The sequence below is a fragment of the Aphis gossypii genome, chromosome 1, assembly GCF_020184175.1.
Source record: "Aphis gossypii isolate Hap1 chromosome 1, ASM2018417v2, whole genome shotgun sequence".
Classification (NCBI taxonomy): domain Eukaryota; kingdom Metazoa; phylum Arthropoda; class Insecta; order Hemiptera; family Aphididae; genus Aphis; species Aphis gossypii.
In genome coordinates this window covers 66655720-66679425 of record NC_065530.1, presented here as the reverse complement: position 1 = coordinate 66679425, position 23706 = coordinate 66655720, and the positions used below count along the sequence as shown (strand labels likewise).

The following is a 23706-nucleotide window of genomic DNA, read 5'->3' as shown; positions in this document are numbered from 1 at the left end:
TAAAAAAATAAGTAATAGTAGTTACTGATTTAAAATTTGATTTTTATACATTATAGTCTTTAAAAAAACCAAGTATATACTCGTATCAATAATTTTAAAACCGCCACTAAATAAAAATGTTATCACAATATATTAATATGCGTACTGTGTAGTATTTAAGTATTGTTATTTTTCACAAAATATAATATATTGAAACATAAAAACTTGAAATATTTAATATTAATTTTTAAAATTTTAACTGTGTAAAATAAATAAATAATTGAATAAGTATAAAGTAGAAAAATAAACCATGAGAATAACTATCACCAGAGAACTAAATTACAGAGCGGATGTTGCGATATCTAAAATCGTTACCGCTACCGTATCTAATTTATTATCGACTTAAAACAAATTGAATATATTTCTAGCAGAAAAATGATTATCATAAATATAAAAATACTAACTATTCAATGAAACATAATATGATGTACTTGTTGATAAATATTTAAAAAAAATGCATTTAGAATTTACTTAAAAATATTCGAAAATTCGTAAAATAAATATATTTTTTATTTTATCCGGGGATAAATTTTCAATTAGTGTTAAGAAAATTCGCATTCAATAAGACTTTATATTTACACATAATCTACTTCTCAAATTAAACGCAAAAAAAACACGTAAATACCGTCTTCCATAGTCTGCGCTGTGGTGGGTTCAGATAGCGGTCCGTTACCGACTTCGTTGAACGCTTGCACCACAATCGAGTATCTTTTAAATTTGATCAAATCTGCCAATATAAACTCGCCACCGTCTTCCCCGTCACCGTACACCGTAGTCATGTTGTGGGCCATGTTATCCATGCTACTTAACAGAAAAATATGATAATATTTTTGTTATCGTTCGTTATTAATTGTACTTTATTGTCTGATATTTACTTTGCTTCTACGAAACCGACGTTGTACCCCAACACTACGCCATTCCTGTGTTCCTTTTGTGGCGGCGACCAAGTGACAAGTAGCTGCGTAGACGACAAAGACCGGACTTCGATTCTTGCCGGAGGGCCACTGGGTCGTTCGGGATTGGTGATCGCAACCAGATCGTCACTGGGTGAACTCCAGCCAGCATCTCCGGCCGCAATCACTCTTAACAAATACTTGGTAGCTGGTTGCAATCCGCCAACGAGTGCTGTATGAACGTTGCTATCCACTTCGGTCGGATCCCACCAACCTGTTTGAATATCAACATCAACGATGAATAAAAAAAATCTATTAGGTTGTAGGAAAATAATGGTGTTGCAGATAGGTATAAACGAAGGGCAGTTAAACAATAACTGTTAAATCATTATTATTAATTTAGATTTTAAAAAATTAAATGTTTCAAGCTATAATAGGCGATAATATATTAGTTGATTTATATTTTATAGTATGCAACGTATACTCTCACGGACGTTTATTCAAAACTAAAGTTCCCAAATATAATTCATTTGTAGTATAATCTTTCGATAGTTATTTCATTTTCATTGGCAATGTATAGTGGCATCAGAAATCACCTAATACTTATATACTTCCAATTTCATTAGTGGCTTACATTAATTTTTTTGTTTAGCATTTTAAAGTTTAACCAGACTTATCAACACCTGCAATGTTTTACCAATGATAAGTGGCACTTTGAAAACAAGTGGCATATTAATTCACCAAAGCTTATAAACATCACTTCATTAATCATTATATATTTTACAATTTTTTTTTCTTAAATTACGATGTATAATATATTAAAGTGTATAATTTATTTATTATTATATTGTAAGTTTAATAAAAAAACCATAGAAAGTAGATGTAGTGATAATAAATTTATATTAATAATCATACTATTTGTATAATACTTAAAACTAAATATTTAAAAAATAGAAATAGAGACTATTTTAAAAACTGGCGTTGGAGAAATAAAATAATTGTATTTCAGGTATACACTTGAACCATTAATTTATCTTTTGTCACCTCCCATATTTTTTTATAGAGAAAAAGTATCGTTCTATCTCATTGAATAATGTAGTAGAAAAATCAATTTCACCTTATGAAGCCCACTTTTTAAATTCACCTATTCAAACATCTACAAAATATATGATAAATATTACGCCAAATGTTTAAATTTATTTTATTTTCATATCTAATATTTTATGCGCTTTGTTTGCACTTATATGTTATTTTATTGTGGATATAATTGGGTACAATAAATCGTTAGTAGTTTACCACTATTGACTATCATCGGTTTAACACAATATTTTTTTGATTACGCGGTACGGATTTGGTCTAAAACTCTATTAAAAAAATAACATACCGTCGGCTTTCTTATGCTGTACTATGTATTTGGACGTCTGATCGCCATTGTGTTCCCATTGCACGTTGATAGTCGTACTAGTCACAGTGATCACTCTCAAATCATTAGGTCTGTTTGGCGGCTCCTGGACGTACAATTGCACCAATTGCTGGTCTTTACCGTACACGTTACTCGCCTGGCACACGTATGAGCCACCGTCATCTACTTGTACGTTATTGATTTGTAGTGAAGCAATAACTTTTTCGCCAAACGTCTGTTGTCGTTCTGTAAGTCTAAATCGGACGAAACGCACAAATTAAACATCATAATATTATGGATAGTAGGAACCTATGTATAAAAAATGTTTGGTGGTCTCCTACTAGTAAAATAGAAGAATTAATTTTAAATCGGTATGTTACCACGGTCAGTATATTATAGCGTATGGACAGTTGGCAAACACAACGAGAGATTAACAGACATGAGTTTGTACAATTTTATGTTTACTTTAGAAAAAGTTAATTGGGCAAATAAAATGTAAAAAAAAAAACAATTTGAAAAATTCAAGTGTTTATTGATTTATTGAAAAGTTGAAGTTTAAATCGGTTTTTAAATAATATTGATTATAAAAGTGTTAGTTTACTTCAAGTTAATCTTTCAAGTAACAACGTTTAATAAATCATATTTCGATTCATTTTTGACATTTATGGAAGGCTGCATACCGCAACTACCGTAAACTATATTTCTATTGAAGTACAATGTTTTATAAATTGTTATGTGTTATTAATTATATAAAATGTATAAACCTATAGTGTTAAAATCTATATAATACTTAAGTGTTAAAGTTTAAACTTCAATTGCAGAAAAAATAAATAACCCAAGTTTGGACTTTTATGTGGCGGAATCATGAATTATTTTTTGAGCTGCATAAATATAGATAATATTTTGGGAATATGAAAAAAACATGAATTTTACACGAAACAGAGTAGCCTATTCATAAGAAATCGTGACGTTAACTTTCCATATCACTTTCAATGAGTAGTCCCAAACAAACATGATCGTTAGTAAGTTGACCTTTTATAAGGGCTCAAGATAATAATTTATAATATACTCTCACACATGATTTTCTGCAAACAATTATTATATAATATACAGTTGTTGTATACAATGGCGTAACAAAAAAATGTGGGGCCCCCGCAAAAATAAAAAATGGGCTCCTAAAATATTGTTATACCAAATATAACAGGCCCCATATGGCCATATATATATATATATATATTTATATATTTGTAACTCAAATCTAATCACTGTAAATACATTTTCACCAAATGTTTAAATTAGTGTTATCTATTTAGAGTTAAATTTTCAAAATATTTTGACATTTTTTTATATTATAACGTTTAAGTTAATGTTATAAGTTATAATTGATTTGTTAAAACAGTCGGTAATAGTGTGAATATTAAAATCGAAACTAACGTTAGTGCTGCCGAACTGCATTCGAAAACGATAAAGCAATAGTGGACGACACATCGTATTATGGCACTGGTAGATGTATCAATATTGCATACACTAAGCGCCGTGTTACATTCAAAATGATAAGGTGACAAAAATTCTAAATCTAAAATAATATGTACCTACATCATAATTTTTTTTTATAAATCATCTCCCTGTAGTTTTAATAATTAAACTGTCTTATGTACTTATACTGTCTATATATATATATATTTAATATTACAATAATTTTATACTCGGAAAGCCAGTGCTTAAGGAGTGATATTGTATTGTTACACTTGAAAAAAATATCCAACGTTACTGAGTCTAGTTAAGCGTTAATTCATATAATGTGAAATTGAATTTTTCTGGTATAGAACTTATACCATGTGTTATTCGTATAACGTATAACACATATAGGATTAAAATTATACATATAATATGTAGTTATTAATCAAACACTTTGAGTCGTAAAAAGTTTCAAGCATTGTATTAATTTATCATTAGAACATTAAAAAATAAAATACAGTCAAAACTATACGGGTATTTTATGAGTGATGTAAATAAGAGCTTATCAGTTCAGACCTACCTGAATTTGCTCGATGACATTGTATCGGTTTTGCCGTTTTTGAACCATTTTACTTCTATTGGTTGATCGCCCGTCACGTTACACTGTAAAGTTGCCGTGTCGCCTTCTTTGGTGGAGACCGTTCTCGAAGTCGATGAAAACAGAGGTGAAGCTAAGCATCGATTATAAGGTTATATATTTTAATGGGAACACTGTATTATAGATAGATACGTAGATCGAGCTCACTTACATTTAACATTGACTTGGATCACTTTTCCGATGGCGTTTCCAATACCGTTGGAAGCCTGACATAGATAGTATCCTTGTTTGTCTTCTTTTACGTTTTGTAGTAACAGCGAATGATTACTTAGTACTTTCGTATGTATTTTTTCTTTTAACTCTTCGTAGTCACCAGATTTACTTCCTATCTCGATACACACAAAAACATTAATTGTTAATCAAATTATTATCATACGAGCCTATAATGAAATTAAGTCTACGTCTATACTACATTACTGCGTTGACAGAAAAACATTGTTATTGATTATTAATTGTTTACAATTTTAAACACATTACTAGAAGTTGTGAGTCGCAATTAGCATAATATAGTATACTGGTTTTTTACATGATGGAATTTTAGTTTTGTTAAATACTAAAATCTCTTTTCTCAGCTATTAATCTACAGCTAAGATGGACGAAAAACATAATATGATTTTGAACTTGTTATTATTAGATTATCTTACTGTTTGCAGTTTTCGCAGTAAATGAGTCTTTTAAAAAAAAAAATGTATTCAGTGTATAATTAAATATAATTTTTCATTTCATAGTATATGATCATTAATATCGTAAAATAAATTTGAATAAATTTAAAGAAGTAATAAAAATTGTCAAGTCTATTTTCTCTTATTAATATATATATGTTCACTTATATTCGTTGAAAAATAAGACGTCAAAATAATATGACAGCTGTAGTGGAAAAGAATGACAGATCTATAGAGACTATTTGAAAGCTACCGCGTTGTACTACCCTTCAGAATAATACAGGAGGTCATTTTTTCGAAAACCTGTCAAAGTTTGTATTCGTATGATCATTTAGAACAGTGAATTCTGTCAAATGCGTTTCTATGTTCTAGGAATTTCACAACAATAGGGTTCATCTAATTTTCAAACGTGTAAGTTCTTTTAAGAAGTCATCAAACCATTATGAACAATTTTTCAGTCTACTGCTTAAATGTAATTGGCTCTTAAACTCAAAATATTTTTGAACATTTGTCTCTCCCAATATTCGCTCTACTGGTTTCAGAAATTTTATCGAATAGCATTCGCTTTCTTCACTTATTTTTGTCACTTTTATTAGCGACCTGTTTTTAGAATATTAAAAAAAAATCTGTATGTATGGTAGGTATATAATACATAAAGGTTGTTTATATAAAAAATAAAAAAAACTCCATTGAAAGATAAGTTTACCAACAACATCCACAAAATCGTAGACATTTTTGTTGTTTCAAAATATAATACTGTTGACTGTTTAGTCATAATTAATAGAGTGCTATAGAACATTACTTATAGTTATAAATGTAGGAATGTTTAATGTGTATTCAACTCTTAAAATTGTAGGTATAGTGAACAAAGGATATTGGAACTTGGAAGTATGGTTTTAAATTACCATTAAAAGCTTTCATTTCATTTATTCTTTCTCTTTGTTCCATTTTATTAAGGTCAACTGCAAAAGAATAAAACGTTCTTTTTCAACCCCTTTTTGTTTGTAATTCTTTTTGTAATTTTTTCCCTATATTTTCATTGGAACTTCTTCGTAATTTATGCGTATAATAATAATAATACAAATAATACAATATATATAAATCATTTTACCACAAACGCTAAATAATTCAAATTGAAATAACATAAAGCAGCGAGAAATAATCACAAAGGTACCTACTACAAACTACAAAGGTACCTATATAGTATCGGATTGTATTCATTTTCATTAATATATCAGATGTACCAAAAAATGAAAGAATATTTATTAAAATACGTGATATATACAGTATATACGTTTAGTCCTCGAGCATAGTTTATTTAATTTTTTCTTTGAAATATAATTCATCTTGAAAAAGAAATGCCTATTTTTAAATTAAAATAAAAATATTGAGCAAAAAATGTCCAAAATTAAAATAAAAAATATTGTAATTTATCAAGATACGAAAAATGTTTGTACATCATTATTGTTATCCATGATTTATTCAATCGATTAGAATGTATATTTACAAATTTTAATCACATAATTGTAATATAGATATTAATTTCTTTACTTTTACAGTCTGAAAATAAACTTTGAAATATTGAATCCACGAATATTTAATCAAATTTAAAATACATTTTAGACTTCAGTATACGTTTGGCTCAAATGACAATACGGTAAAACAGCAGGAGGGAAAAAGTTTTGTAAACGAAAATTAAAAAATCCAAAATTATAAATACGGTCTAAAATATAATAATTTGTAATGATATTTATATTATATTCCAAACACTGACCGGTAGCTTTTTTCCAAATGACAGTAGGCTTGGGAACACCATCGGCTTGACAATCGATGATTAACTGTCGGTTCCTTTCGATGTCCACGTCCGTCGGTTCGATGGTCCACTTCGGCGGCACTATGGGGTGAAGGGGAGGGGAATAAAACAAACCAAAATAAATAATCAAAAACGATTTTGAACCGCTCTACGTACTGAATACTTGAAATACCAATCATCGTAGTTATATAACCGACCGCTTTTATTTAATAATTATTTATCGCGGAATCGACAGTAGAACGCGAAATTTGCATACCATATAATTATTGCAGACGTAATGTAGATATGTACAATAAACGAGTTTCGTTTCAGTACACGCCACTATAGTTTCAAAATAATGTAATAATAATATTATTTAAGAACTCAGGAGTGGCGTATATTGGTTAATATGATAATATATTATTATAATAACACCCGTAATATTATGTATATTATGCTAGTATTTAAGTAAAAACTAAACTTTTTCTACCAAATGCTTCGAACTTTAATTTTTTCCTGGAAATGTGGGGGATACGTTTATCGAAAATATAATAGACATAATTTTATTATCAGTTTATGAAAAATGATATCGCTTGTGTAAGAAATAATAAAGATGATGAACGCGTCTTAGAAAATACAATTTTATAATATTGTATTTATATATAAAATGCTGTCTAACTTTGCTCTGTTTTATTATTACTAATGTATTAAACTCCTGTTTACTACAGTATAATAAAACATGTTCAAATAAATGTAATTATTTAAATAGAACTTAAGAAAATTGTAGAAGTTGAGATAATTTTATTGTCATATAAACAATGCAAAAATATTTTTCAGTAAATTCGAAACACAAAAAATTTCAAATTTATGATCTAATAAGTACTATGTATTAAAACCGTATTTAATTATTTGATACATAAAATAATGCCGTATTGTTTTTCAATTTTTTCGTTAAAAAAATTACAAGGAAGTGTATATTAATTAATTTTAGGTTTAAAATATGTTTAATAACAAAGAAGACTAAAATAATTCAAATTTTAATTTTAGTTTTCCAAAATAACTACGGAAATTAAAAAAGTAATGTTAATTAAACTAAAAACAAATAATTGAAGAAGAAAAGTTCATCTGTAACCATTAATTTTAAATTAAATAATATTTGATATATTTCGGACTCTGTTGTGAACAAAATTGAATCATGTTCTGTCGAAATTATATTAAAAAAATATTTATTCAATAAATTATTGTTCAGACCGTTAGGTACTATAATGTTTGTAGTCTAAAGTTTATAATAATTGTAAAGTCAACAATGAAGGTTCTACGAATATTTAAGCAGATTATTTTGTATAGTATTTCGATGTATAATAAATAGAACTTCAAGCGGATGAGTAGTTAATTATTTAAAAGTAGCAAATTGTCCTTTAAAAAAGTAAAACTTTCTAAGATGATAATAAAAAAAAGTTTCTTTATAGTTTCTTCAAATTATGTGAAAAAAAAAAATAATAATAATAATTTCCTAAACGAAAAGAATTTTATCAACGAAATTTTTTCCAACTAATTTAGTTGGCACGTAGGGTATATACCTATATAATATTGAGTGACGCGTGTGCGTACGTCCGAAATATAGATTATTCATTTTCATCCTGATAGAGTATTTTAACATTGTTGATTTCATCAGGATATCCGGAAAAACCATAAACAGCATGATAATTTTACTGTTATAAATTTATAATAATACATTACAATATATTGTTGGCACCTACAATATTTTAGCCAATATAGGTTATAATCAATATTATGTTATAATTATTATTTTTTAAAATGAAAATATTTTGTAATCGAATGATGCCGTCTTGTTCAAACTGACAAACGATTTAACTCTTAATCCACACGGTACAGTATTGATAATTGGTATTTCAAGTATTCGATTTGACAGTTGTTCATTAAAATATTGTTATAATTATGTAGGTTATTATGTACCCCAGTTGACTTGATCTAAAAAAAAGTCAACAGAGGCGGGCTGCGTTTTGCGAATCGATGTTTCGAGCTATATAGACAATAACTATTGTAGTTATTAGCGGAAACATAACATAACGTACAATGCAGTATAATATGCATATTACACATTATTATTATGTTATTATCGAAACGTTGACGACCCGGACAAAGGACGATGGAAACGAGTTTTGGTTAGCGTATACGCTGCAGATAAATCGTTGTGATCGAACGCGAATAACTATATATAATATATATATAATCAGATTATGCAGCGTGTAAATTATGGGAAATGACGACAACAAATATTTATACACATAAAAATCATGTCTATAATAACGGTCATCGATAGATTTGCAAAAAATTTAAAATGTTTATTTTATGCGTTGAAAACGATTACTTTTTAACGAATGCGTTTCCATCGTCTCTCTCGCCGGATGTGTATATAAGACAATTTTATTGTATTATTAATTATTATAATATGTAATATGCAAATATACGTCATCTCGTGTGCATTATAACTACTTATTATATTATACAGACACGAGCCATGCATGCGCTTTTGGAACTATATAATAAATATAACAAGCCGTACAAACAATGGAAGTCGATAATAATATATATTATAATAAAATGTGTAGGCACACTAGGTACAGCAGCTAAGTGCGTAGTGTGTATCCATATATTATATTATTATTATATATATTATTACACATACAGAGCGATTCACCCCTCTAACCATTTTATCCTCGATTATAATATGCGGTTTATTAAAGTACAGATGTTCGGAACTTTTAAGTACCAACACTTAAAAACAGCATATTTTCAAACACTCGGATTTTTTTGATAGAATTTAAAGAGCGTCCTGCAGTGGCATGTATATTATACAATAGCTTCTTTTCTTCTAACGAGAATTTTCCCCATTAAACCCACGAGTTATTAAACTTTACGTCGGCACTGGGTGTAATGATATAGTTTACGCCTTACGGCAGTAGGATGAAATGGGGACGAGAATCATGCTTTTGGCGAATCACTCTGTACACATATATACCGTGTTACATGCCCGCCATGAGAATGCGCGACTATACATAATAATATAAATAAATTACAGTATTATTATATTATATACATTTGAGTGCCTGTACGCATATCAGCGTGCGGTGCAAGTTAAATGCAAAATAAATGGATTAAACAATGATAGTGTAAAACATGCAAATCCTATTAACGCGTACATCATAATAGAATATTGTTATAATGATGGAGTGTTAAAAAAAAAAAAAAAAAAGAATCGTAAAGATACGAGTAGGTACATCGTAAAACCTATAAACAAGCGGAACGAATCGAAGTCGGTCATAAAAAAAAAGAACACGGAGAGAGAGAGAGAGTGTGAGAGAACGAGAGCAGCGTATTACACTTTGGCGAAACTATAATATAACATTATGTATACCGAACCGCATGTACTGTATCGCTGAAGCTGCCATATAGCGGTCGCGGGCTTATACGCCGGTCGTAATAGGCTATTAAACCGATGTAGCCGGTGACGGCGAGTGCATCGTGGACCCATCATAAATCATTAATTGTGTTACGCGTTTAACGATGGAGAAAAAATAAATTTATAAATAAAATTTATAACGCAGGTCGCAGTGTGCAATACGTACGATTTTAATATTGTCATTATTATAGCGGCTGTTTGAAAACCGCGCGTTCTACTGAAATCTCTTTAGATTCGCTCCGTGCGCGACGAACGATATTAATATAATAATAAATAATAATAATAGTATGGAGTGTGGACGATGTAATATTATATATAATATATAGGTATCTATAGTGCGGGTTAGAAGACGTACGACAAAATTCTCTAGAATAAATTAAACGAGAGTAAAAAGTATAATAAAGAGTATAATAATTTTATTATAAGTAATAAAAATATTAAAGTATAATAATAATAAAAGAGTAAGAATGAATAATAGTAATAATAATAAAAAAAAAAAAAAATTAATAATAAATAAAAAGTGCTCATTTTACCTGTGAGTGATCGTGAACATATAACTGGTGATGGTTTCCAATGATAAATACGTTTTGTGAGTTAAGTTGGTGTACAATATAATATTATAAATAATATATAATATATATTGTTTCGTGTGACTAATATGTGAGTGCTTACATATTATTACATAATATGGATTTTTTTTACAACATCATTAAGACCTTTTAGCGACCGGAAACTAGTTATGGCTTTCTATTGGTTATGGTACAATATTACGATTCATAGTATGTAAAACGATAAATAATTATTATACACGTGAATCACATTGTGATGGTATTACTCGTTTTATTTATTTTTTTTTTATAAAGATTTTTATTATTATTGATTTGAAGTTCTGAATAGTTGTCGGCTTGTTAACTGCGATTCTTAACAGGATTACGTTTGTTTAATTTGTACCTCTATACATACACACTTAGAATAGAAAGAATTTATGTCTATAATTTTTGCACTCCGTTTGAACGAGTTCGGTATAGTTAAATTTATGGTCAACGAAGCAGTGGTTATAAAAAATGTTTTTTTTTTTAAATTATGTACAACGCGCAGCGTAAATGAAAAATCAACATTAATTTATACATAGAATATTTTTTTAGTTTATCGTACTCCAATTAATATTTTTAATTGAAAAATTTCCTTGTATAGCGTCGGGAAATATTAAGAATCGTGCAATTAAAAAACGAGAGGTTTTGATTTGCATTTCAACGGGTTTTAATGAAAAATTATAATGAAAGAACGTTCTAGAGTCGTCTACAACACTAAGTGTTTCTTCCGATGTACCTATTATCATGTATACTCGATGTTACGAAAAACGTGAGCTACGTCACTCTGCAGGTGTATAACAAGTGCACGGGAATAATGCTTTAGAGTTTTGGTGGCAATCGGTGATGAATATTATTATAATATTAAATAACTTTGGATGTGAATATGAGTAGTTTAGCAGAACTTATTATCGGATGAATAAATATGTATAACTGTGATTTCGCATAATAGGCATAGAATTATAATAGTATCGAAAGGGACGATGTAAATTATTGCAGTGGAAATTTTTTTTTTTTGTTTTAGATTTTAATTCGAGATGAACGGAAAAAGACTTTCACGGCTCGGGATTGCGTAGCGTGTATAATATAATGTGCACAAAATCATGAATGCATTTCAAAAGAAAAAACTTAAAAAACCACCACCGCAATAAAAAAGAATTAGCCATATTGTTGTTAAAAATTATGTTTATAATTATTCTCCCTTTTAGTAAACGCATTCATAGCAAACGTTGCGGGCTTCATAAATATGTAACAGTGTAATATTTTGAGTTAAATATTCAAGTATAATGTTTAAAATTCATATTTTAATGGAAGAATTTTTTTTTTTTTTTTTAATAAACGCGGATATTCATGGCGTATCATGGATAGTCTGATAAAAGTTTACAACCATTTTTCTTTTCGTTTATAATCAAATGAATTATGAATAATTTTAACAGTACGTATACGATTATAATATAAAGTGCATTTAGATAGTGGTAATTGTTAGCCTTAAAGCCAAAAAGTGCAACAGAATATCCAAATGTATTAAGTCGACGGAGTCGCAGCATTGATTCGCTTCAAAAAGATTTTTTATAGGATAAAAATATCGATATCTATATTTTGAATAAAACGATGTAACTATACAATATTACTTATACATGCTAACTGTAGTTGTGTTTTATTTATACTAAAAGAGTAATTACGTATGATTATATTATTTAAAACGGTGTTCGTTACGTCGATTGGTTTTTTTGGTTTTCATTAAATGCATTTCTATATGCCTGTATTTTTTTATATTTTATACAGTGCGAGTATTCAGTCAAACCTAATGGGTATCGATAGTGATGATGATGGTGGGGGGGAAGTGAGTTAAATACATATAATATATAAATGTATACGTGAATATAGCGCATTATTCGATCGGAATACGCTCTCGGACCTTTGTTATATTCGTTTTTATTTACATAATTTACGTCGGACGGTCGATCGGCGTCCGTTCTAACTCTATGCGGAATAATTGACCGCTGCGAAACTGTCTTTTTAAATGTACCCTTCGGGTCCCGAAAACGATAAACGAGTTCCGGTCGCTTGGCTCTTGACACTGCAAATTGTATATACGTGTATGTGGTGGTGGCGGTGGTGTAATGGTGCAAAAGCCGAGCAAACGCTTTATCAACGTATATAAAATGTTTGTGTTCCGATGGCCCGCAAAATACGTCCGACGAAAATCGGTGGAAGAACCGAAATACGTCGTCCGCGCAAGATTTTCATCGGTCGCTGAAACGATATCGGACAATTCCTCGTGTTTAATCGCGTAGACCATGGTATGCGGTACGTAGTAGATCATGATATTAAGATAGTGTCTATAATATGAGAACGCGGATTGTCTGAATATGTGGGTGAAGTGTATACTATAGATAATAATTACTAATTATCACGAATCGGTGACTGCGTAATTATAGGTATAAAATATATATGTGTAGCCAACGATAATGAATTTGAGTTTGTTTTTAGTATTTAATAAACAATTTATATAAAATTGGAAAAAAAACTGTTCGAAGTGTTGTTAGATATGAAAAAAAAAAAAAAAAATATATATATATATCCACAGAGTCTTGCGTGGTCAGTGGTGATCGTGTAAAAAAAAAATAACATGATCAATAAACAATATTAAGTGATCCAGTAAGCACGTTTAGCAGGTCAATTTATGTTAAAATAAAGTTAAAAGTGATATAAACTGATTACGATAAACTTATAATAAACAATAATGATACAAACATTTGATCAATATTGCACTAATTTATCTATATAAACTTAATAACTTCATCGTGAACCATTGCAATGCGTTCGAATTTTGTTTATTTCTATCACAGCGGCTTAATCTTATTTAACTAACGAATACCTATTCATCGTATAATTATTTATTCAAACGTATTATATTAAATATGAAAAATAGAAATGCATATTAAAGTACTCTTTTGTTAAAATTTGGTTTAAAATAAAAAAAATACATCTGAACGTCTTTTTATTACATTAATATCAAAAGTATGTTAAGACATTTATTAGATTCTAAAAGATCTCAAAAAGTATGAATTAAGTTCAATAAATTCACTGAATTCAAAATTATAGGTATGAGGTATAATTTAGACTTATTGGTTTTGATCAGGTAAGCTTATACTTTCTGGACAACTTACTGTCGTTAACGCGTCTTAATTATGCTAACTTTGAGGGAAATCATTATAATATGATTTAAAGTTAGACATTTCACTAAACGTATTTACGGAGCTTAAAACCATGACTGATCCTGTGTTTTATATCCTGTAGGACTGTAGGAGGGTGTAATCGCATATCAACGACGATCCGATGGTCTCATTTTTATATATTATAATATTACATAGTTATATATAGGTATTACTATAATAAAATGATCTATACCATGGTCGACCCGACAGAACTGCCGAGTAAAAGTCCGATGTGCGTTTGTGTGTGAGTGTGTTTTTGTATGTGTGGTGTGATTTTCGAGGGGATGATATGACTTCAGCGGGGAATGAGAGTCGGTGGGTCATTTTTCACGCCGTGTGCATCACTTACCTTTGACTAGCAGCGCGGCCGTGTACCTGACCTGGGCCGCGGGGTTTTGGGCCTGGCAGGTATACCGGCCGGTGTGATGTCGCGTGAGCCTGGGAATGCTGAGCAAACTGGAGTACGGGTCAAGCGTGGTGACGACCACGGAACCGTCGCCACTGCTGCCGACACCATTGCCGAAAGTGGCGGCGACAGCGGCAGTGGCGACGGCGGCCGACGGGTCCTCGCCGCCGCCGTCCTGCAGCGGGACGGGCGCGCCGTCCTTGAGCCACGCAATGCTCAGTGGAGGGTCGCCGTGGCTCACGCCGCACACGACCCTCGTTCGAGTGCCTTCTACCAGCCCGTCGGCGGGAAAATTAAAAGGCTCAATTACGGGAGGTACTAATGGTAAAACAAAACAAAATTATTTACGATAGTAATAATAATAATAATAATAGTAATATAAATGCTGTAAAAATGTAAAGACGTCAATACAGAACAGTAAGGACGACTTTACTACACGTACAGAACAATAATAATAATAATAATAATAAATATATTGCAAAGGAGTGATTTTTTTCTATTCTTTTATGTAATTTTTGTATCAATTTATAAGTGTGGCGTGATAATTGTAACTTTAAATTTGTAATCAAATAAATATAAAATTCGATAGAACAATAATTATGAGGATGTCTCAAGTAAAAAAAAATCACCCCGCAAAAGACGCACCACAATATAGGATATTGCGATGACGATAATAATAATAATAATTTAAACGTAGAAAAGTTTAAAAAACAATGTACACAATACAAATATAATAATAGTATACTCAACAATACGTCTAAACAACAAAATATACATATATGGAAAAAAGTAATACAATAAACTCAAAACGCTGACGACATATATATATATAATAATGTATAAAAATATATACCACGAGTATAAAAAAAACAACAAAATTCAGCTACGTAAAACGCACGACTGGCAGCAGCTGGGTGGGGATGGGCGAGGTAGTCGAATATATGAATCGATTGGGGTAAAAAATCGTAAAAAACCATCGACGGGCGACCGTCGGTTATTTTAGTTTCTTTTACCGTTGACGATCAACCGCTGCGTGACGACGCGCCGGGCCGCGTGGTTACCGGCCTCGCAACTATAGTTGCCGGTGTGCTGCGGCCCGAGCGTCTCGAAAGCCAGCACGCTATTGTAATTGTCCACCCGGGTGACAGTGGCGGCCGGGCCCAGCGGACCGCCGTCGTAGTCCTTGGACCACGCGATCGTCAGAGGCAGGTCGCCACTGATCACCGAACACGTGATGCTGGCCCGCTCGCCCACGTTCGCCGTCCGTTCCGCCTGGAGCGAGCTGAGTCGCGGAGGCGCTGCAATTTATTATCAAATTCGTGTTTTTGGTGGGATATAATATTATATACAGGTAGGTATCGTGTCCCGATCGCCAATTGCAGTTTTGTACGTACTTTGGGAAATTTATCGGGAATTGGTTGCCACGGGGTAAAATCAAAGTAGGTATATTCAAAACGGATTGAATACAAATATAAATATTACTATTATAATAATTTTTACGACTGTTTATATTGGTTTTCGTTCGTACTGTAAATAGGCATTAGGCATTATCAAGATATGATGGCTGTGATTTTTCTCCAAAAATGTGAGTAGAATTTTCATCTGCTTCAGAACGAACAGCATAATTGAAAAAAGACATCCAATGTGAGATATATTTTAACAAAGAAGCACACTTAAAGTCGAGAAAAGCGAGTGAAAAAAAAAAGAAAAAAGAAAAGAAAAGTTAATTGGTGTTCAAATGAACGAAAACGTTGAATGACTGTCAATTTTGAAGTTTAAAATTCATTACAACTGTCTGTTGTAATTTTACCATATTAACTTTATTTTTTTATTATTGTTTATTTTAATTAAATTTTGCTTATTTGATATTAGGTAGAATGATTAGACTATATTATTATACATCTATTTTGTTATGTTTTTTACCTACTATAGAAAAATACATAACGTAAATTGAGTATTAAATTAATAATTTTGTTTTTTTTTTTTGAAATTCCTATTCCCAGTTTAGCACTGTTTAGAACTTTCAAATGAATAGATAATAAAAAATAAATAAAATGATATATGAAGTTTTAGTCGGCTGACATTGGGATTTTTGTAACTACTTTATATTAGGGTTATGTACGAAAAAAAAGTTTATCAGATTTGTCGGTCATCGCGTATCGGATTACCGGTGAGTTTTATTATATATTTTTCTTTTCGCCAAAAGTTATTTCGTCGTAACGTCGTCGAACGGTTTCGAACGATAAGTTTTTACAGTCCGGCGACTCGGAAGTTATCACGCTTGCGAACGTAATGTTATGAATGTATAATAGTATAAAGGGCTTTCAGTAAAATTACCACTGTGTCTGGGGCTTGGATATAATATAATAAACTCACAGTGCATATCAATTTTTTATGTAGTCACAAGGAGTATCCAGAACTCGACGAAAAGTACTACGATAAACACAAAAATGATCGTCGCAAAAGAAGACGATTGAATGGACGACGTATAATATTATTTTATTATCATCTAGGTAATATTATTAAGTACCTATATTATTCACATCCAACCAACTGCGATGTATTATTACGGTAACGATTAACAGTATCGGAATCGAGCTTTTTATTGCGAACGCGAGTGGGATGACGAATGTGTACCTATATTAGTTATTTGTACAGTGCAATTGATGTCTCGGCATTACGTGGTTTTATGGCAGTGCATTTTTTTTATGATATTAAGTTCAGTATTTACATCGATGCGTTACACTCACGTCAAGGACATTAAAATAATACCATAAGGCATAAAGCACTACTGCACGAGAGTTGCTTATAAATTATTGTCATGTTATTTGCATTAGTTTAATGTTTGAGCCTTGTATACAGTTTAAAACTACAGTTGTGCGTTTATTTTATTATTTCCTCTTAAAATCACTAGAAAATGTGAATTCTTTGTTGAACAACGACGGTGCAGAGGACGGAGAGAGCGAATACAATATAATATTTCATATTATTTGCTTTGTATACAGTAACTTTCAAAAACGAGAATTAATAACTTTAGTTGTATACATATATTGTATTATACCCATACACTTACAAAATAACGATAATGATTGAGGTATCAAAATTTAAACTTTCAAAATCAGACTTATTAACATTGAAAAAAAAAATAATATCCAACTTGCACCGAAAATCGTGGTAAACTCGGTCGTTACGCAACGAAGTTTTACTAACCATTAAAATTAAATTATCGAAACGTTTTTGAATTTATAAATGTTGTAATCGTTGTTGTTAGTGCGAATAGAGAAAAAAAACTTTTCAATACCTCGTACAAGTTTTTGCATTAATAAGAAAATCTCGTTTAGCGGTGCACCGACGGCCAAATCATTTTGATGCGATGGCGGCAAAGAGAACGAATTGAAGAATAAAAAAGGTTGCGGTCAATATACAATTTACGTTTGCGGAATGTGGTGCTATAATCTATTAAAAATTCTTTCGGTTGTACTCGTAGGAATTTCTCACACTTCCACTGTCGTGGACAACGATGTGCAGCCGTAACACAAAACAGTATAAATATAATATAATACAATATTATAGGTAATTGGTTTTCGAAGACTAAAATTTTTATTTTATTTATTTCTCAAACTGCTAAAAATAAACATTTGTGTTAAACAATCATAATTACACGTGCATGAAAAATATTTTTGGAACAAGCACATTTTGATATACTACAGACGAAAAGAAAAAATACGGTCGCTAGTAGAAAAGCTTTCTACAGCGACCTATATTTTAAACGTTTCTTTTATACTCCCGATTTATTGAAGTTATAAATTAAATTATGCCATTGGCGGCGAATGCGGTAAAACTTAAAAAGAAAACACACACAGAGTACTGCCGTATCGTATACTGTTAGTTGAAATCAAATTGTGCGTTCTGAAATATTTTCTTTGTTGGTAATAATATATAGAATCGGTTCAAGGCGGCCTGGGCGAATGAAAAATACAAACATATTGAAAATGAATCTTTCATGTAAGTCCCTCTATACGTGGTCCCGCCAAAGGTTGTTCGGAGTTTCAATGACTTATTTTTTTTTTTTTTTGGAAAGGCGATTTGAATTTAACACGGCACTCAACAAGTAAATGCATTTTAAATTCATTGTGATGACTATGAATTTTTATCGCTACTGCACAATTTGCGTTCGCAGCCATTTCGCGTGCTTTAAGTTGAGTTCGTGACTAAAAATATATATTATATACACGTTCGGTGAACACGTGAAATATTTGTGTCGAAGGAACCTTTTTCTTCTTTGTAAAACGTTAGAACAAATTCGTTTTCCACTCGATCACGTGGTTTTAATATTCTGGAATATCATCTGGTTATATGAAGAATATAAATTTTCTGGAATTAAGGTCAGGTACATTTTCCAATCGCTACACACGATTTTGTACTCTATAATGCATGTCTGGTTTTCCAACATCGTATTGTGTACTTGAGTGTCTATATTTTCTATACAATAGGTATGTATCTAATGTACTGCCGTATAAAATATAATATTTTCTTTGATGGATAATTTTTCACAGACGCATTATGATAATATCATATGGTATAATACTATTTCGGTGTTAAAACGGATACTCTTGTTTGATAAGGTGTTGTATTATGTTATACGAACGATAAAATACACTTATTTTTTGACTATAGGCGAGCAAATTTTTAAGGGAATTCATATTTATAGCAGTGAAATGCATTTTAAATCAAAACGATCTTACAATGATATTTTGTCTGCACAGAAACTTTTTCAATTAAAAACGAAACGATGATACTTTTGTTTATAGTGTTTGATCATGCACTTGAAAGTTCTGCAATTTTAATTATTTACTTTGGTATTCTATATGCATCACGCTGATGAAATGGTTAGTCTTATAGCAAATATAGGCTCGTGGAAACAATGTGTGTTTTGGTTTTGAAGTATGTGTTCAGACTAGTATCCATTACATTAACGTAATATTATTATTAATCATTATTATTAGAACACTAGTCATTACGGTCGTAATACTATAACAATATAATATGTTAAATTCAATATTAACGTGTATGGACGGTTTAGTCGGTTTACAATTATTAATAATTATTAAAGGGAATATGTTTGAGTGAAATAGTAATTATTATATAGTATGTAAATATTATCTTTTACTTAATTATTTCAAATTAAAGTGTTCATCACTAATAATTAAATTAAGTTTCTTTTTTTTTTTAAAAAAAAAAAAACGGACCACTCATCTGTTAAAATCTGTTAAAAAGTGTCAAAATTGTCGACCGAAAATGTACCTTCATTTACTTTTAGGATGAAATTGTGCAATTAAGATAATAAATAATAAAAGGATCTACCTTTAAAAGATTTTCTTTTTTAACATGGTGAAATTTTAATTTGTTCAAATAATTTAAGAATGTCATATCATGTTGATTGTTGACATAAAAATTATGCTTTTAATGTAACGTCAATAAATCTATTATTTTTGACATGAATAGAATACGATAAACCTATAGGTTGTCCAAAGGGTGGCCTCGTTAAAATTGAATGGCGCAATTAATAAATTTATTGCAGGAAATTAATGAATTCAATGTATGTTAATGACTGATATTAAATTGCTCGTAAAATATATTACATTTTGTTTAGAAACTAAAATAATATTATATTATATTTATATCCGTGTAATGGCTATACGAATATGTATGAAACATAATGTATTTCAAATTTCAATACGCAGTCGTTATTTATTTCATGCTATGCAAATAAATATTTACCGATAAAATTTATTTAACTAATGAAATTATTATTAATGGAAGTCTTTCAATTAAATTAAATTTTTATTTGTACATTAAAATTATTCATATAATTTAGATTACTTATTTGCACCTAACAATAATAATAATGATATACTATAAGGCCTTAGGTGTATCTTATTCGAATTTAAAAAATTAAATTAAAAGATTTTGTCTTTGAAAAAATAATTATAATCATAATATTTATGATAAATTTCATAGGTTTTAAATCTATCGATTTTATAATAATTTGAATGATATCATGAATAATTAATTTTAATTTAACCTTTTGTATCATTTTATTAAAAACTAAAATTTATTATAGAGTAACTAATGAAACGTTATAGTGTTTGTAACAAACAATTAAAATAAATTACCTTTACAATTTTTTTTTTAAATATAGAACTAAGCGGGTTCAAAGCCAACTGGAAACCATACAAAGTAGATTAAAATTCCAATTCTCGATAATTATGACTCGTTATAATATTTTGTATTGATTAAAAACGGCAGAAACTGTTATGTAAACAATTTTTAAATGGAACATTTTTCACTGCGATTGCAATTTAAAACATTTGAGACAAGTCGAGAAATCAATTTTTCTATAATATATCATAATACATGTACATGTAGGTATTACGTATGTGCAATAATTTTGGTCGGTGACTTTCCAGTTAAATTTAAGCTGCTTCATTCTACACCCTATCTGATACCCCCACCTACGTGATTGCAACCCCACAACCATCAACGCCCAAAAAAAAAAAGTCACGTCAAATCAGTATTTTCACAAACCATCATACAATATATGCGCCAGGGTGGTGGTGGCAATCCATATCCGAACAACCCTCGTTTGTGCGTCACCACTATACCGAGTATTCCAACCATCAAAATCACATTGCTCGGAACCCCCTTGAACCGCCGATGCGCGTTCTATTGCATATCAAAACCTTACCGATCACGTCCACCGAAGTAGTCATTTTGGCCGAATGTCCGTGTTTGTTGTTTGCTATGCACGTATATGAGCCTGAGTCCACTCCTTTTTGCACAGACATCACGGACAGCACGCCCAACTGCAAGTCGGTCTTCTGCCTCAGGTCCTCTGGTAATTCTTTTCCATCTATATTGGTCCACGGAAAATTGGAAATAAGCACGTTATTCGAATGCGTATAAATATATGTGTTTATATGTGAATTAGGCGATTTTCAGAAATTTACAGAAAAAAATGCAAAATGCCCTTTGTATTTGATCAAAATGTTGTGTTTCGAAATTTTAAGTTCAGGAAGTTCGATTTATGGCTTAACGACTTTAACACTTATCACGAAAAAATAAATTATATTGTTTTACAAGTATAATTATATTACAAATACTATACTAAATATTAATGGTAGGTATTCAGTGTCCATTAAAAACATTAAATGATACAAAAATATTCACAAAATAATTATTGGCGAATAAATCATAAGATATGCCTAAAATAGTTCATTATAGTAAATATTTTAATAATAAAAATGCAACAAAAAATATATTTTTGAGATAATTTTGTTTTATATACATATATTAATTTATTTACCTTGAAATAATTCTATTTATTTTTTTTGCCATATGTCATATTATTAGGTCTATCCTTTTTTTCAATACAAAACACATTTTAACAAATTTTGAATCGTCAATATTATTAATAATATTTTATTGTTAAGCACATATTTGCTATTAATTAATTGTTTCTTGTACCTACTTAAATGTTTGGAGGTTTTCGATAATAATAATCGTTAACAATCGTAAAAAATATTATTATTTTCATCACTATTCCTTAATAATCACTAAGAATTTTCTTAAATAATATTGTTGAATACCTATTGATAAAACTATGTTTTCATAAATTCAAATATGACATTTTGTCCAAGATTTTGGGACATGTACTATCTGCGTTTTTTTCAAAATCTTCCGAGATTTGTCCAATTTCGTGGTTTAACACGATATAGGTATGTACAATATATTTATAAAAAGGAGCCCAGGAATACTATAGATATATAATATATAATATGATATATTATGATGATCTGTATCACTAACCTTTTTCCCATCTTATCTCGTTGATCGGATATCCAGCAACGGGGCATTTTATCTTCATGTTTTCTCCGGCCACGGCCGTTATTTTGTTCATTGGTCTAACGTACGGATCACCTGCAAAAGGTTGCGTAAGATAAACGTATACATTATGATTAAAATTATTTCAATAAATGGGTAAGGTTAGCTTAGGTTCATAGATTTTTTTATTCATATTATATAGAATACAGAATTTTAATAATTACTTCTTATGTATTTATGGAAAAATATTTAAAGAAAAGTTGGTCATTTTATTAAAAATGTCATGAATAGGTTTGATTAACAATGATGTATTGTATGTTTACCTATATAAAATTATTTTTTGGTTGAACCTTAAGTCTTTGACTAGGTAACATAATATTTTGAACAATCCGGTGACTTGGCATGTTTTTTTTTTAATAATGTATAAATTTTAAAGTTTTGTAGGTAGTAAGTAATTATTTAAAAAAAATATTTATAAATAAATATAATAATCAAAATTTTAAGTTTTATTTTATTTACGCAAAGCCTATAGGGATAGGGGTTAAAATTTATGTAATGATTTTAGTTTCAATACTAATAGATTTTGGCCTTTATATAATACATACAAATAAGATATTAGCCTGTGGGAGGTAACCAATATTAATGATGTACGTGTAAAATTACCCATATTTAGACAATAGAAATTAGATATAAGTTTTGATAATTATTTAGCGTTTTACATAAGTTAAGATTTTAAGTTATTATTTGTAGTATAACTTACCATATATATTAAGCCTAGCAGAATGCGAAGTAGTTCCTGCTCGGTTATTGGCTGTGCACGTATATTCACCTCCATCTTCCACCAAAACTTGTGAAATGTTTAAATGACTAACAATATCTCCGTGCAGTGTAACGTATTGACCAATTAAATATCTGAAAATTGAACTTTTTAAACCCAGCTTCATATTGATAAAACATATTTTGGAGGGTTTTTTTCATAACTAAATGGTATACATTTATATTAATACACATTAAATTAGTGGGAAAATAGAAAATCATAAACGATTTAATCAATTAACAATGATAAAAATATTTAATTTTATAATGTTTATTAACTTAGATGTTTATAACCTATAATATTATAGCGTATAATTTTTAAATCGATATTTAAATAATCATTATTCACTTTTAAGAAATAGCTTAAGTAAATGATGTGTAAATAATCGATAAATAATAAA

The 23706-nt window shown here is 29.9% G+C and overlaps 1 protein-coding gene across 9 annotated transcripts in view; it reads right to left on the bottom strand.

The window, feature by feature from the left end:
* LOC114132868 (cell adhesion molecule Dscam2) overlaps positions 1-23706 on the bottom strand; it is a 123196-nt gene that overhangs the window by 8856 nt on the left and 90634 nt on the right. For 4 of the 9 annotated variants that reach the window (XM_027998458.2, XM_027998461.2, XM_027998460.2 and 1 more), the window contains exons 9-18: positions 23250-23401; positions 22475-22585; positions 21354-21518; positions 14549-14923; positions 6887-7006; positions 4602-4775; positions 4373-4523; positions 2317-2588; positions 915-1206; positions 665-843 (exon numbers count right to left, since the gene is read on the bottom strand). In XM_027998458.2, coding sequence (XP_027854259.2) covers positions 665-843; positions 915-1206; positions 2317-2588; positions 4373-4523; positions 4602-4775; positions 6887-7006; positions 14549-14923; positions 21354-21518; positions 22475-22585; positions 23250-23401 — 1991 coding nt within the window. Of the gene's footprint in view, positions 1-664; positions 844-914; positions 1207-2316; positions 2589-4372; positions 4524-4601; positions 4776-6886; positions 7007-14548; positions 14924-15618; positions 15904-21353; positions 21519-22474; positions 22586-23249; positions 23402-23706 lie in introns of all 9 variants that reach the window. The other 5 variants (XM_027998464.2, XM_027998465.2, XM_027998459.2 and 2 more) reach the window with 3 other exon arrangements.